The sequence below is a fragment of the Manis javanica genome, chromosome 7, assembly GCF_040802235.1.
Source record: "Manis javanica isolate MJ-LG chromosome 7, MJ_LKY, whole genome shotgun sequence".
Lineage (NCBI taxonomy): Eukaryota > Metazoa > Chordata > Mammalia > Pholidota > Manidae > Manis > Manis javanica.
Genome location: NC_133162.1, coordinates 48,329,313 through 48,345,684, shown reverse-complemented (window position 1 = coordinate 48,345,684; position 16,372 = coordinate 48,329,313). Strand labels below are relative to the sequence as shown.

General features: G+C 36.0%; 1 protein-coding gene across 6 annotated transcripts in view; it reads right to left on the bottom strand.

Annotated features, from left to right (window-relative positions):
* CTNNA3 (catenin alpha 3) overlaps positions 1–16,372 on the bottom strand; it is a 1,703,691-nt gene that overhangs the window by 1,521,801 nt on the left and 165,518 nt on the right. For all 6 annotated transcript variants that reach the window (XM_073240982.1, XM_073240983.1, XM_073240981.1 and 3 more), the window contains exon 5: positions 7,110–7,229. In XM_073240982.1, coding sequence (XP_073097083.1) covers positions 7,110–7,229 — 120 coding nt within the window. The remainder of the gene's footprint in view (positions 1–7,109; positions 7,230–16,372) is intronic.

Here is a 16,372-nt window from a genome sequence, read left to right as displayed (position 1 = left end):
TCGTTGGGCCTCATTTTTCTCATCTCTAAAATAAAACAGTGGACTAGATAAATTTCAAAGACTCCTTAGCTTTAGGTTCTCTGATTCTTGTATACCTTCTTTAGTTTGCATCTTAAGCACCAGAGGTCACAATCTTAGCAGTGAGAAGTTATCCTTTTTGCATGCACAGATAATTTTCAAGTTGCAAAACTGACTAGAGAAGATACCATTTTCATAGTTCACTATCTTAGGACTTCAATTTCTCATCAATACCAGCTTTTATTGATAATTTTATGGATTTAGGCCATGTAAGACATGCCTAAATAAGTGTCACAATGTTTAGTGTTTAGTGCAAACACTAAAGTTTTTTTGGCACCTCTGAATTCCTGTCAGCATTGTAAATTTTGAAAACAACCCATAAGAAGCATTAACTGTTTCAATAAGCCTTCCCCACTATAAAGTAGCTATAAGCTGCCCATAAGACAAACTATCATAGCAAACAACCTTGTAAAAAATTAATAAATATTTTCTGATGCATGAATATCAGCTAGTATGTTTGATTCAATAATTTTCTACCTAAGTGCCACCAATAAACTGAATTCCAAGAAAACAGATGGAAATAGAATAGCAAGCCCTAGAACTTAAAAGATAATGTTTTTACTTTACTAGTTTAATAGAAGATACCTACTTGTTATGACTAGTAATGCTGTCCAATGTGGAAATCAATATTTAGAAGAACAAACATACTATATATCATTTTGATCATTGTTTCTAAATAAATGATGAGGTTCTTACATAAAAACCCCTAAGATTTTTTAACTTCAGACTATAACTATAGAAAAAGAAATCTTCCTATAAAAATATGCAGTTCATGAAATAACAAAAATTGTTGGATGGCTATTGTAATAAGATAGAAATCAAGAAATGTGAATATTAATTCTGAATTTGCTACTGACTCAGAATGACCTTGAATGATGTACCCAACCTTCTTCTTTCTCTCTGTATCAGAAAACTGAAGAATAGATGTAATGCCATCTTTCTTTTTCCTGTGAGGTGAACAACTGTGTGCAACTGAATAAAAATGAAACTACGTATGTAATGGATATAGAATAAAACATGTCTGGGTTGGCTTGAACTTTGGTATAGCATACTTACAACTCAACATTTTTAATACTTGTGAAATAAATTTTTAAATGATGTCTGAAGTGCTTTGGGATCTTCAGAAACAGTTTTATAAATGACATACTCATTTTACTTGATTGAAGAAATAAGAAACAATACCATCTAAGATAGACATGAATATTTTAATATGACAGTCTTTGCTTCATTTACTCTTAAAAGGAATAATTCAATCAGAACTCTTCCAAGAGAGTTGGATTAATTACAGAACAAGGGAGGCAAGGATGTTTTCCCAATTGAGTTATTAACATATTTCATCTAACAAAGGCCACTGAAGTGATTCTGTTGCTTACAGAACTATTGTTCTCCAAGCTTAGCACCTCCCCTTAGCGCTCATTTAGCCCCCTCTTCAGACTATATCTAAATAATCCCAGATGCATATTCTTTATTTCTAAAGGTCTTAAGTAAAATATATGTATAACATCTATTTTAGTGATAATAGAAATGGAAGTTAGCTTTACCTTGTACTCTACTGTCCTTACAGTAAGCAGCTCCCAGTGCAGTATCACGCATACCCCCTTTAGCCTAGTTGACCCTTAACATTTTTATTGCTGTAAGTCTTTACATGGTTGAAAACTTTTACTAGAATTCATCAACTTCCTCTTCACTGTATGCTATAGTATAACAACAAGCCTAACACTATTCAGTTTTATTCTGCTAATAGTTGATTTCACAGGAGCCCTACATTTTTGTCTTCTGTCCTGGGAGTTCTTGAGTTCCAGGGCAAGCCTAAGATTAGTTTCTATGTGATCAGTCATTGTCCATCTGGAATTTTATTTTTCAGTGCAAGGTTGTTAACCAGCAGTCATTCTTTCTAAACAAATTTCATGTAATTTATTTATATTTTTCTTCCTCAATAAAGGATCACTTTAATTCAATTCTTATCCTACAAGGTATTATGTACCCTTTTAGTTTTGGAGTTATCCAATGAGGCTGTCTCACTCAGCTCAGTAAAAGAAAAAATGCAGTTGTTCACTCCTGAACGCGACCAATATTGTGCTGAACAATACCGCCAAGAACCATAAGGGAAGTTCAGATACAAAGGATGTCATTATTACTTGAGTTGGGGCTTAGCCAGAGCACTACGTCTAACACCCTATTTCTACACAGATGCATGGTACAATACTCAGAGCCTTAATTTCATTGCTCAATGTGAGCCACACCTCAAAAAACATTAGAACCCCATTCTTAAAAGGTACCAACATTTTTTTTTTTTTGCATAGATCACCAACAGCTAGATTACATATGTCCAGAAACATTCCACCCTTAATGTTCAGTATGTGCAGTACAAAGGTATACAAAATAGAGTGCTGGACCCTATGTGCAGTACAAAGGTATACAAAATAGAGATCATAAGCTTATGCAACTTACCATTTAGGAAGATGAGTTATAAGGATAAAACAAAACAAACATTATAATAACTACCATTTATACTAACCACACACCAAGGACTGTGCTTTATATGCTGATTCCTTTATATACTTGAAAGGACTTAGAACATGCATGTACTTCATACTTTATATATTGTTTTCTCAAAACAGACTATCAGTTAGGTATTATTTTCCTAATATTTTAAAAGAAGAAACTGCAGTGCCCAAGACAGTACCAATAGTATAAGCCAGAAGTCAACACCAACAAAGCCCACCTTCTAACCAGTACTACGTGGATCCTTAATGAGAATATAATCATCAGAGGCTAAATTTATGATATGGAAACGCATATCATGATCAAGAAGAGGGAGATAAGGGGTATGTGATATGTTCCAAAATGGATGTGTACCTGAAGCACAATATTTTAATTTTACATATTTTCACATCAATGTATAAATGTACCTTAGTCTGCATAATGTTCAACTCAAGAGTGTCAACTCTAATTTATACCAAAGGACTTCAGGAGCCTCTGAAAAGGGAGTATTAAGGATAAAAGAAGAGAGGAAGAAATTAGAGTACAGATTATCAGACTTTATTTTATTCTACAAAAACAAAGTCCCGAGAAATCTCTTGACTTTTAACCGCTCATATTAATACATAAATCTAGGCTCTATATAATAGCTGAAGCTTGCTATTACCAAGCAGTCCTATGTAACATTAACCAGGATGATAAAAACCAAACAGTCCAAGCAGATAAACTCCAGATTATATCTCCAGATTGTAAAACATGAAAAATAAATCTCTGGATTCTTGGGTTAATCTTGTTTCTCCATTCACTTACTTCAGGCTAATTTCTCCTGGAAAACCCACCCCCTCATCTATCATGGCCTCCTCTCACCTTTTCCAACCAAAGCTATTTTCAACATTTGTCTTTTTGACAGTAGGAAAATGGAGAGATGCTTGTACTCTGACCTAAAACACAGCCCAAGGAATAGCTGAAGTATAAGTACTAACTCTTCAAAAGAAAAAGGAAAAGAAAGAAGGAAAGGAAAAAAATAGCTAAGTTCACACAATAACCCCCCAAAAGTAAGGTAAATAATTAGAGCAAAGTATTCCAGGGATCCACCTGGCCCAGAGAAAGAAATCCCTCAAGATGACATGAAAATGTCAGAGAAAGAGACAGAAAGTAAAATCTAATGAATGAATCCAAGAAAAGTAATTATAGTCAACTCAATGGACATCTAAAATTCATAGTTAAGGTAACACTGATATTTTGTATTTGTGTAAAGAAAGGAATAAAAAATGAAGTGTGTTAGGAGAAAACCTAAATAACATAGAAGGCAAGGGGCAATCTGTCAGCCTTCGGCATCCAGAAGCCAAAAGGTTAATGCTCTTATACATTTTAAAAGTGTAATAAAACACAACAATTTTAATTGCCTATAATCTGAGGCCAAACTTTTGGCATGCTCCTTTGTTCGTGTCAATAACAGCACCAATTAGTAGTGATTGAGCAGTTGCCATGGGTCAGATACCGTTCTGAACCCTGGAGAGAATACGGCATTGAAGGTGACAGACAGACGAGGCTCTGTCCTTAGGGAGCTCACATTCCGCCACAACGTGCAATGATAAATATGGTTGGACCAGGGAACAACCCATGACTAATCCTCTGGTAAAAAGAATCCTGTCTTACAAAGCATAATCTTTCTTTCTGAACTGCAGTTTTACAGAGATCTGAATATTTTCCAGTAGGAGAAACTTGTTACTTTGTCTGATGGATTTGAGGGGTTTTAACCAGATAGGATGGGAGATAAAAGGGAAAGCCCACCAAGTCAAGTAACGGCTAATGTTCTGACTTTCTGAACCCTGCCCATCCAGGAAACACAGCAATTTGTGGCTTTGGTACAGAAGAACTTAGTTAATATTACAAATGTCTACAAAGCTCTGCTACATTCAGAAGCAAAATGGCAAGTCACCAAAGTTCATTTTTGCTATTCTTTGACATCTCCCTCATTCACTTTGTCTTCTTATATTCCTCTCTTTCCCCCCTTTTTCTATTGTGATATTTTTTTAATTCCTCAAAATTCCATGTTTTAATTTACTAGAGGCATATAGTATAAAACCAAGTAGAATTTAATTTCCCTCACTTTATCACTCTTATCTTATCCCTGTAATACCTTTCCCTCTTTTTCCATCATTCTTTGGTCCCTGATTTTCTTTCTATTCTATCATCCTTGTCTTTCTGACCACTTTCCTCCAGTCCCCTTCCATCTTTCCAGGAGGGAGAAAAAAAAGATCAGTAGATATAGGGAAAGGTCGAGTCCAGTAAGACAAAGGGTTGACTCAATATTATGTGTTCAGGCAAGTTCATTTCATAAAAATTTGTCCCTCTGCATTTAAAAAATTGCCTTTGTGAATAAATTTCATTAGAACTGAAGTTACAAAATATAACACTTAGAAGATTGGGAAAACAAGTTTTATATATTTTCTTAGCTGTCAAAAATTCGATTGTGTTTTTGTAGCTATTGAACAATCAGCAGGAGAGAGAGAGAGAGGGAGAGAGAGAGAAAACTGGCCCTGTATTTGCCTCTCACCAGGCACCCATTTTCAAAGTCTCTTTAACCCCCAGGCTGGCCTTTCCTAAAGTTGCCTTCATACTGCATGCCTAGAACTCCTCACTTTACTACTACCCAGCCTGGCTCCATTCAGAGATGTTGGGAATGAGATCTGAGAAAAGCCCAGGTTTGGAATCCGACTGATTTAGAGTTGAGCCCAACTTGATATCTCATCAGCCCTTTGACATTAGGCAAGTCACTTAACTTTCTTAACACTTTGCTCAACTGTAGAATGGTGCTCATAAAACCAACCCCATGTATTGTTGCAAGTATTTAATGATGTAATCCATAAATGTACCAATCACATTATGTGGCATGTAATTGTCACTTAATAGTATATATGATTCATATATACATATATATAAGTGTACATATATATGTACACCTTTTCCTCACACACACATGCAATTTACCCACCTGTTCTCAATGCCATTCTCCCAGAGTTCTGTCCTTCCGTCCATGAAGCATTCACATTTTTCCAAATTCACAATTAGCTAATGTAAGAATCTAATCACTGAGAATGTGCTAATGAGAAAGGATAGGAGAAGAGGACAGTGACTACTGCCTGCCAACTTAAAAACCCCTCAATAGTAAAATATGGCTCTTGGAAACAAACTGTACTAACAATTGCATAGGCGAGAGCTGTGAGTGACTCACCACGTGAATTTTAAGCAGCAGCATCTAGGAGTGTACAGTGGTAGCTCTCAGTAACTGTGCCTGCTTCTGTTACATGGGCTGACACCTAGGCTATCACTAATTAAAAATAAGGAAATAAAATTTAAATGGATGTTGTGTCCTTTTCCTTATAAATTAAAGTATGTGCAGATATATTCTATTCACCTCAAAACAATCTATACAACAAACATAACTCCTGGGAAAATAGTGCCATGGGAAGGTTAAATGGCCATGCAATATCTGTGATGAATCAGAATCTAGTTCTCTTCGAGTCAATATTTCTAGACCATACCATGATGACTTCACAAAGTATAACTAGAAATAGGAAGTCCTGTTTCGAAAACTCCATCCATAAGATATACATTTGTGAATTAGGCAATGGCAAGAGCCACACCTTTTGCCACACTAACAGGAGAGACTCTGAAGTAATGGGCTCAGTGCCTAGCCATGCAAGTCAACCACTTAGTCATTTTTCTAGATGCCTTCCATCATTGAGCACACTCCCAAATTTCATGCAACCTAATTTAAACATCTCACTGGCAGATCTGATCAAAGTAAACGTTTGACAAGCCTGCCACCTAGTGGCTGCAGAGAAACGAAAGAAAGACGCAGGCTGGGAAAAGCTCGCAGCCAGCTACTGTGGCTGCACCTCACAAACAGATAATTTTATGATTATTAGTACTATAAAATACTAATTCTAAACGCAACCCAGTAGAAGTCTACTTGGGCTCTGGATTTATTTTGGGATCTACAAGGATACAAAAAGACTTGCATTTATAAAGTATATTTTCTTTCAATCTTATACATTTAGCAAAATGTTCCTAATCTTCAGAGATCAAACAAGAAAACTAAAGGTTGATTCATATTTTGGCATGTTTATGTCTTTCCCTTCACTTTTTATGTACACCCACATCCTGTTCTTGGTCTTCAGATGATTTTTCTCCTCAAGTATCTGCCCTGTCAAACATAAAGCCTCTGGCTAAGCCATCATGGACGTTCCCTTCATGCCACTGAGGCATGCTTGTGGGAGGACAGCTGTATCTTCACACACTGGTTTTCTTTGAGAGGGACACATCTTTGTGGAAACCCCTGGGTGCACATCTAGAAGCAAGACCCATATCAAATGCCGCAGGAAACCATATGAACACAGCAGGTCAGCACAGCACAGCACAGCACAGCTAGCTCTGCCCTAAACATGAGATCAGGCCTCCCAGACCCACCTGAACCTGACAGGCAGGACAGCAGGGAGCATAAAGAATTCATCTCCTCCACCAAGGAGAGTTTGAACTCCTACCTGCTGACGTTTGAAGGCTAAGTAATCCAGATTTTCCAGCTCCTTCCCAAGCTTCTGGTAGGTTTTCTGGAGGTCAGATTTATTGGAAACGTTTTTAAGAGACTCAAATGTCCTTTGAAACTGAAATTGAACATAAAGTAAATTATTAGTATAGCAGCATTTTCTCAACTTCCTAACTAGCTAACACAGAGAAATAGTCAATACTTAGCCTCAGTTTCTCCCATTTATAATACAAAGATAACAAATGCTAGCCAATTTCCTTTCAATGAAATAATAATGAATGATTATAAAGAATTAGAAACTGTATCCTAAGTACAACCAACATCATTGCGTGAATGAAAAGACTGGTAAGTCCTCCTTCCAACAGAAGAGCACACTGCATTTAAAAAAAAAAACTCTTCATGCTTTAGCATATGCTGCTACATTTAAAGAAAAAAACTGCAATGAATGTATAATTTCAAATCATAATGAAGAGATATTAAAAGAACTCTCCACATTCCAACAATGGAAACAAATTTATGTAAAGGTAGATGCTTGCCTCTGTAGAAATATCTATGCAGAACGGACACCCAGCACACTTCTCCCAGATCTTGTATTTTGAGAAAGAAAGAAAACTAACATTTTGGTGATCAATGCATATGTAGCATGTTCAGCAAATATTTATTCACTTCTGCACTATAACACAGATGAGTTAGGAAATCAGTTCTGAATTAGAAAGTTTCTGTTCATTTTTAAGTCAGGTACTAGATAAATACAAAGGAGACAAATTACAGGGGACCACAATATGGTTCTGCTACTAATAAGTAAGGAAAGGGAGCTAACAATAAAATTGAATTTATTTTAGTAAATTAGAACATACTTCAGAGGATTAGTGATTGAAAATGTCAAGTAATGTTATTGGCAAGTCTTTTGCATCTGCCCCCTATGTCCTTTACATCCCATATTTTCACCGTATGCCACTGGATAGATTTCTACAGAGACTTCACCATCATAAACATACCAGAACTCTACTGTGACTATGATGCTATGCGACAGACTAATAAGATTTTATAGAATATAATTAAGTTTCCAGGGAAATTATTTCACCCTTACTATTTCAAACTCTATGGAATAAGTCATAATATAACATCATTCTACTGGATTAAATTCTCTTTTCATGAGAGCAACATGTTTATTCAATGCAATGTGACAGAGAAAAAAGTAGAAGATAATAGTGCTAAGCTTTCACAGAGGACAATAAATTAAATGCAACAAATAATTGTTTAGAACCTACTATACCAGGACACTGTGAATATAAGACACATGTCCTGCCCAAAAGGAATATACAGACTACTACCAGGAAAACTAGACATGAAATTCAGAAATGGGAAATACACTGGCATTTATTGAGTACCTGTTCAGTACCAAGTATGGTTTCCAATTTAATTCTTCCAAGCACGACAGGCGTTCCTATTTTCCTTTCCACTCTGCAAGTGAGTAAACTGGAACTCAGAAAGCTTGAACTTGGTTTATACTACAGTGTTTGTGTTTTTTCTACTATACCATCAACTCTAACAAAAGGCAGTAACAGTAAAGAGAGAACAGAACAGAGATAAAAATGATGTGGTGAAACAGAAAAACTCATTGATACCAATTGAAAGATTCAGGCCACATACAAGACTTGAGGAAATTTAAGTTGGTCTCAAATTTTAAAGGAAGAGTTTTCAGGGCCTTAAATGGGAACCAATTCTACACATCAATTTCAACATAGCCAAAGTCGCACATTTTTCCCTGATCATGTTGGGGACATGGCCTGATCATGTCATATGACAGTTTCTGTGCCTTGCCCATTTCCTGGTCCCTTCTCACTATGTTCAAATCAAAATAATACCAGAGCAAAGGTTCTACATAATTTCAATAATTTTATCTATAATTAATATAAAATATTTTACCAATCTATTCAATTCCAAGCACTTCCTCTACCCTAAGAAATAATAGCTCTCCTTCTTAAATATTTCTTCACATTTATCTCTGTGAACTTTATACAACTCCAAATAGGAGCTTTAGAGTAAACATATTTGTAAGACTTCAAAATAAGAAACATGAAAACCAATACTTTCAGGCAATATGTCCACAGCCAAAGAAGAAAGGGAGAAATCCATTAATAATACATCTCACCACAAGATTCTTTCATGGAAGGTCAGAATTTGCATAATGTGGAGATTTTAGCTTGAAATTTTATTATCAGGACTTATACCCTCCATTTATTGATACTGAACAGCTCAAAGTAGTCAAACCATGATGTTCATTTCTTTAAGTAAGTTTTTCTACATACAACAAGTAATTGTCAAAGAGGTCATACAATATCTATATTATAGCCCTGGGCTAGACCACTATTAAACACACCCCATCTCCATCTGTGCACATACACACTTGAAAGATGTCAAGGAGTGCAAGCAATAATTTTTTTTTTGCAGATAAAGATGAAGTACAGAAGATAAAAATAAGACAATGGTTAAGGTGAGATTTAGACTGTACTTAAAGCTATTTGATGTTGGCTTGATTTGAGGATTTTACAGACCAACATTCTTGGTCATTGAAATTGACCTCTTGAGATTTTCTATATTAGTTCAGTGTATTGCAATTTCATTATATTGACTATATCTCAAAATAAATGATATCTCAGTTGAAGATAAGTTAGGAATTAAAGCACAATGAATTGAAAGATTCTAATATTCCTGGATTTTACCTGTTCAAAGTTTTGAGGGGCAGTTTAAAATAAGCCAAGTACCTCCAAACAGTTTGCTAAACACTGAATTTATCCTGTGTTAATACTTTAACTCATTACACACCAAATTCAAACTTTTAAAAAATTCCAGTGAATAAATTTGAACCCAAAACAAACCTAGGTATGTTCTAATGCTGTCAATACTGAATTTAAAATGGTCTCTGAACTGAGAAATTAATGCGAACTCTGTCCTATTTGACTACATTTTCAAATATCACAAAGCAGGCAAGAATGAGAACATGCAAACATTCTCTCTAAACCTTAAAGTCACCATATAAGTAAGCATTGTAAACACCTCCCTAGTATTTTTTTATCAAATTCCTTTCTGTTCAGGTTCTGGTTCAAGATAACAAAGTAGGAATGTAAGGAACTCACCTCTTCTCCCAAACACATTAAATCTACAGCTATATATGGAACAATTCTCTCTGGAAAAAAAAGAAAAACCTAAAAAATGGCAGGACCACCTCATCACATCAGACAAATAAAAGGGAAACCTCACTGAAGCAGGCAGGAAATGCTGAGATACAGCCTTGCCATAAACCCCGCACCCACCAGGTGCCCCACAACCAGGAGGCAAAACCTGGAGCTACACCCTGGGGAGCAAAGGGCTCATACCTCTCATCAGGCAGCACGGCTTTTAAGACCAACACCGGAGAGACAAGCCCCCAAAACATCTGGCTTTGAAAACCAACAGAGCTCCTGTTCATGACAGCCACTAAACAGCTCTTAAGGACCTTGTACACAGACTAACTCACCCCAGGACCCAGCACAGAAGCACCCCAACTTTATGTGAAAGAGAAAAAGACTTTGTGATAAAGACTCATTTGCTAATTTTGTTTTTTAATGAAATCACAGCATTTATTTATAAATTAATTAATTGTAAAGTATACACATATATGTCATACTTCTAACAATGTTTATACCAAATACCACTTTAATATTTCAGTAACAAATGCTTCAGTTTTCTTCCTGTGTGTCTATGTATGAGACTCAATGAGACATTTGCAAAAAATGTTCCATAAATAATGAGGAAGGGTACCATCTATGCTCAGAGATGTAGTTATTTAGACTAGCTAGCTAGAAGGATCATATATCATAAATATAGAATTTTCCTTAAGGTATGTGTAATAGAGAATTTGAATAGGTTTAATACATATCAAAGTAGAAAAAAAAAACCACATGGTTTTTCCAAACATCCAAGTAATTTTAGATGATATGTAGCTAAATAATGATGTCATCAGAGGTAAAACAGTTCACATCCAAAGATTGAACTATAAGTTCAAAATGTTAATATGTTCCATAATATTTAAAGCATGTTCAAGGACAACACATTTTAAAAGTTCCCATGAGATACATTTTACCCACAAGTATATTTATAAACTAAAAAGCACCATTTGCTAATTTTAAAGCATTGGTCTGAAAGGCAACAGCCTGCTGGGATACTCTCTGGGAACAGAGGCAGGTGGGTACCATCCTCCTGCCCTCCCTGTCTCCTGAAAGCTGGAAGGTGCCACTTTTTTTCTTCTTTTACTTTTTCTTTTTCTTTTTTTTTTTTGGTGGCTGCTGCCTTTACATTACCCCTCTGCATCATTGTAGCCAGTGGTACTATCTTCACACTCTCCCTCTACGGTGTATTCCAGAGCACCAGTGTCTCCCAGAGAGAAACTTCACACAAGCCTGATAATTCAGATTTTATATTTGGTGATCAGGTCATTGCAGCTGCCATCCACAACATCCTAAGATTTCCTGGCTCTGGAGGCCAAGGAAACTTGTGATCCAGATCCCATGGAACTATAATAACCAGAAAGACAGTACTTGGCAACTACCTCTCCAGGGCAAGGCAGAAAATAGCAAACTGAAATATAGCTCCATTCTTCCTGAGAAAAAAGGTCTGTTTGCTTGTCCAGTAGCTTTGGCTTGAGGTGCAGGCTCCTGTCTAGCACTTACAGGGGCCTACAGAGGCGTTCTTATGGAACACAGGCTGGAGAGTGCAACCTTTCACTCTCCCTCTGCCTTGCTCCAACTCTCCAGTTTCTTCAGAAGGGAGTTTATGTCCTTGTCTGGTGCCCTGGATTTTGTGGCTGCTTACCAGGGCACCTCTAGCTTGCTGGGCTCTGGTTTACCAGTGGACCTCACACTCATAGGTCCCACAGAACTATGATCAATGACAAAACTGTCCTCACCTCAGGGCACAGCAAGAAACAACATAGCCAGGAGCTCAGTCTTTCTATGAGAGAGGCCTGTCTATTAGCTTATCATCATAGCTGCAGCCTAATAGGCAGGCTGCTAACCAAACACATATCTAAGGGACTGACTATAACTTCTCTTGAGACCTTGGAGGACAGGCACTATCTTCATACTCTCTCTCTGCCATGCACCAAAGCACCACCATCTTTTGGAGGGGAGCTCTTATATGTGTCTGGTGCCGCTACAGCTGGGCCCTGGTTTTTATGGGTGCTGCCCAAAAGGCACTCCTTGATTACCTGGCTCTGGTGCCCAGAGGCTTGCATCCCTGGGTCCCATGGGACTGTAACAATCAGAGACACATTTCTTAGCAGGCTACTAACCCCAGGGCACTGCATAGACAGTAGACTGTGAAAGAGGCTTACTTTCTTGTCTTAGAGCATTAGCCTCAAGGGCAAGCTTCAGGTTTGGCACACATCTAGAGGGTATGGAGGTGCTCTCATAGAACATAGGCCTGGGCGTGCCATCTTTGTGCTCTCCCTCTATCTTGCCACAGTTACTGGCATCTCCAAGAAAGGAGAATATTCACTCATCTAGAGCCCTGATTTTAATAACTGCTGCCAAGGGACACCTCCAGATCACCGGACTTTGGTGGCCAGCAGGCCTAATGCTTGCAGTCCCAAAGAACCAGATGTATTTGTATTCTTCAAAAGCTGCAGTCTGAGGGTCTGGTGCTAAACAGCCTGAATCTCAGTGCTGACTGAAATCCTCTCTTTGGAACACTGCCTTGTTCTGGTACACTCTCAACTACAGGAAGCTATTAAAAATGAAATAGGCTGCTAGGAAAATAACAAAAGTTTGAGATATAGTCAAGAGCTGGGACAGGATTACACAAAAAGTTTCATCTCACAAGTCCAACCCTTCAAGACTGGGAGAGATGATTGTTTCATATAATGCACAGAAACTAACACAGAGACAAAAAAATGAAGAAACAAAGGGATATTTTCCAAATGAAAGAACAAGACAAAAGCTCAGAAAAAAACTTAATGGAACAATGATAAATAATTTACCTGACAGAGTTCAAAGTAATGATCACAAAGGTGCTCACTGAACTCAGAGAAGAATGGATGAACACAGTAAGAACTTCAACAAAGAGAAAATACAAGAAAGCACAAAATAGAAGGCAAAAAGCTAAGGAATACAAACTGAACTGAAAAATGCATTAGAAGGCTCAAGAGCAGAGAAAAGCAAACAGGAGAAAAGATCAGTGAACATGAAGAAGGTAAGAGAACTGATCCAATCAGAGCAGCAAAAAGAAAAAAATTTATGAAGTGAATATAGCTTAAGGAACTTCTGGAACAACATCAAGTGGACTAGCAATCACATTATAGAAGTCTGAAAAAGAGAAGACAGAGAGAAAGGGGCAGGAAACTTATTTGAAGAAATAATGGATAAAAACTTCCCTAGCTTGGGGGAAGGAAACAGACATACAGATCACGGAATTCCAGAGAGTTTCAAATAAAATGAAGCCAAAGAGACCCACACCAAGACACATTTAAATTAAAATGTCAAAAGTTAAATACAGGAGAGAATCTTAAAAGCAACAAAAGAAAATCACCGTATGTACAAAGGAACCCCCATAAAACTATCAGTAGATTCCTCAGCATAAATTTTGCAGAACAAAAGAGAATGGCACAATATATTCAAAATGCTGGAAAAAAAAATTCCAACCAGGAATATGCTACCTGTGAAAGTTATAATTCAGAATTGAAAAAGAGAAAGAGTTTTGCAGACAAGCAAAAGCTAAAGAAGTTCATCACAGGCCTTACAAGAAATGTTAAAGGGACTTCTTTAAGTTGAAAAGAAAGGTCACTAATTAGCAACTGGAAATTATATAAAAGTATAAGCCTACTGGTAAAGGAGAATATGTAGAAAAGGTAGCAGACTGATCACTAATAAAGCCAGTATGAAAGTAATAAAAATAACTGTAAATATACTAATTAGTTAAGTGATACACAAAATAAAAAGATGTAAAATGTGACACCAAAAACACGAAATGCCATGGGGATGGGCAAAAATGTAGAGCTTTAGAATGCATTCAAACATAAGTTATGGTCAACAAAAAAAGAGACTGTTATAAATGTAAGTTGTTGTATGTAAGCCTTGTAGTAACCATAAAGCAAAAAACTATAGCATATACCAAAAAGATGACAAAGGAATCTAAGCATACCACTAACAAAAGACATCACACACAAAGGAGAACAACAAAAGAAAGGAAAATAGAAACTACAAAAACAACAAGACAACAATTCACAAATGACAGTAAGTATATACATATTATTAATTACTTTAAATGTAAATGAACTAAATCCTCCAATCAACACACACAGAATGACTGAATGAATTTAAAAAAAAAGATAATCTACATGCTGCCTAAAAGAGGCTCATTTCAAATATAAGGACACACACAGAGCACTAAAATAATAATGGATCTTTATATCACTTGGATAGATCAACTGGAGGGAAAATCAATAAGGAAATACCAGCCTTAAATGAAATATTAGACCAGATGGACTTAGCAGTTAAATACTATACATTCCATCCAAAAACAACAAAATACACATTATTTCCAACTGCATATGGAACACTTTTCAGGATAGATTATATGTTATGCTGTAAAACAAGTCTTAACAAATTTAAGATTAAAATCATACCAAACATCTTTTCCAACCACAATGAAATGAACCTAGAAATCAATTATAAGAAAATTTGAAGATCACAAATATATGGATATGAAACAACATGTTACAACAACCACTAGGTTAATTAAGAAATCAAACAAATACCTTGAGATAAAAAAAAGTGAAATATAACATACCAACATCTCTGGGATGCAACAGAAGCAGTTCTAAGGAAACAAGAAAAAATAAACTCAAACAACCTAACTTCATAGCTCAAGGAACTAGAAAAAGAAGTATAGAAAATTAATAGAGGAAAGTAAACAACAAAAATCAGAGTAGAAATAAATAAAATTGAGACTAAAAAACTAGAAAATATCAACACCACCAAGAGCTGGTTCTTTGAAAAGATAAAACTGACAAACATCTACTTAGACTCATGAAGAAAAAAAGAGAGAGCACTCAAATACATCAGAAATACAAGAGGAGACATTACAGCTGAAACCTCAGAGATACAAAGTATCACAAGAGAATAATACAAACAATAAATCACCAACAAATTGGAAAGCCTAGAGGAAATGGGTAAGTTCCCAGAAACATACAACCTTCCAAGACTAAATCATGAAGAAACAGAAAATCTGAAAAGAACAATTACCAGTAAGGACATCAAATCAAAAACCTCCCAACAAACCAAATCCAGTACCAGACAGCTTTATTGGAAAATTCTATAAAACATTTAAAAAATACCTGATAATAATTCTCTTCACACATTACAAAACACAGAAGGGGGAATATTTCTAAACTCATTCTATGGACCAGAATTTCCCTCATGCCAAATCTATACAATGACACTACAAAAAAAAAAAAGAAAGAAAATTACATGCCAGTATCCCTGATTAACATGGTGTAAAAGTATCCAACAAAATAAAAGCAAACCAGACTCTATGATGCATTACAAGAATCATATAACATAATAAAGGAGGATTTGTTCCAGGAATGAAAGGATGGCTCAATATCTACAAATCAACCAACATATAGATCATATTAACAAAATGAAGGATAAAAACCAAGTGATCATCTCAACAGATGCAGAAAAAGGACTGGACACAATTTAACATCAATTCATGATAAAAACTCTCAACAAAGTGGTTACAAAGGGAATATACCTCAACATAATAAAGGCCACATATGACAAACCCACAGCTAACACCATACTGAATGGCAAAAAGTGGAAAGAAAAATAAAAGGCAGTCAAAAATTGTAAGGTAAAAAGTAAAACAGTTGCTATTTGCAGATGACATAATAAATTTACAACAAAAGAACCAAGGATGTATAATGGAGAAAGAATAATGTCTTCAATAAATGGTACTGGGAAAACCAGACATCCACATGCAAAAGAATAGCACTGTACCACTATCTATACCATACACAAAATATAATTCAAAATGGATTAAAAATTTGAATGTAAGGCCTAAAACCACAGAACCCCTAAAGAAAATAGACAGTAAGCTCCTTGACATTAGTCTTGGTGATGATTTTTTGGGTTTGACTCCAAAAGTAAAAACAATAAAAGCAAAAATACACAAGCAGGACCACATCAAACTAAAAGGCTTCTGCACAGCAAAGGAAACCAT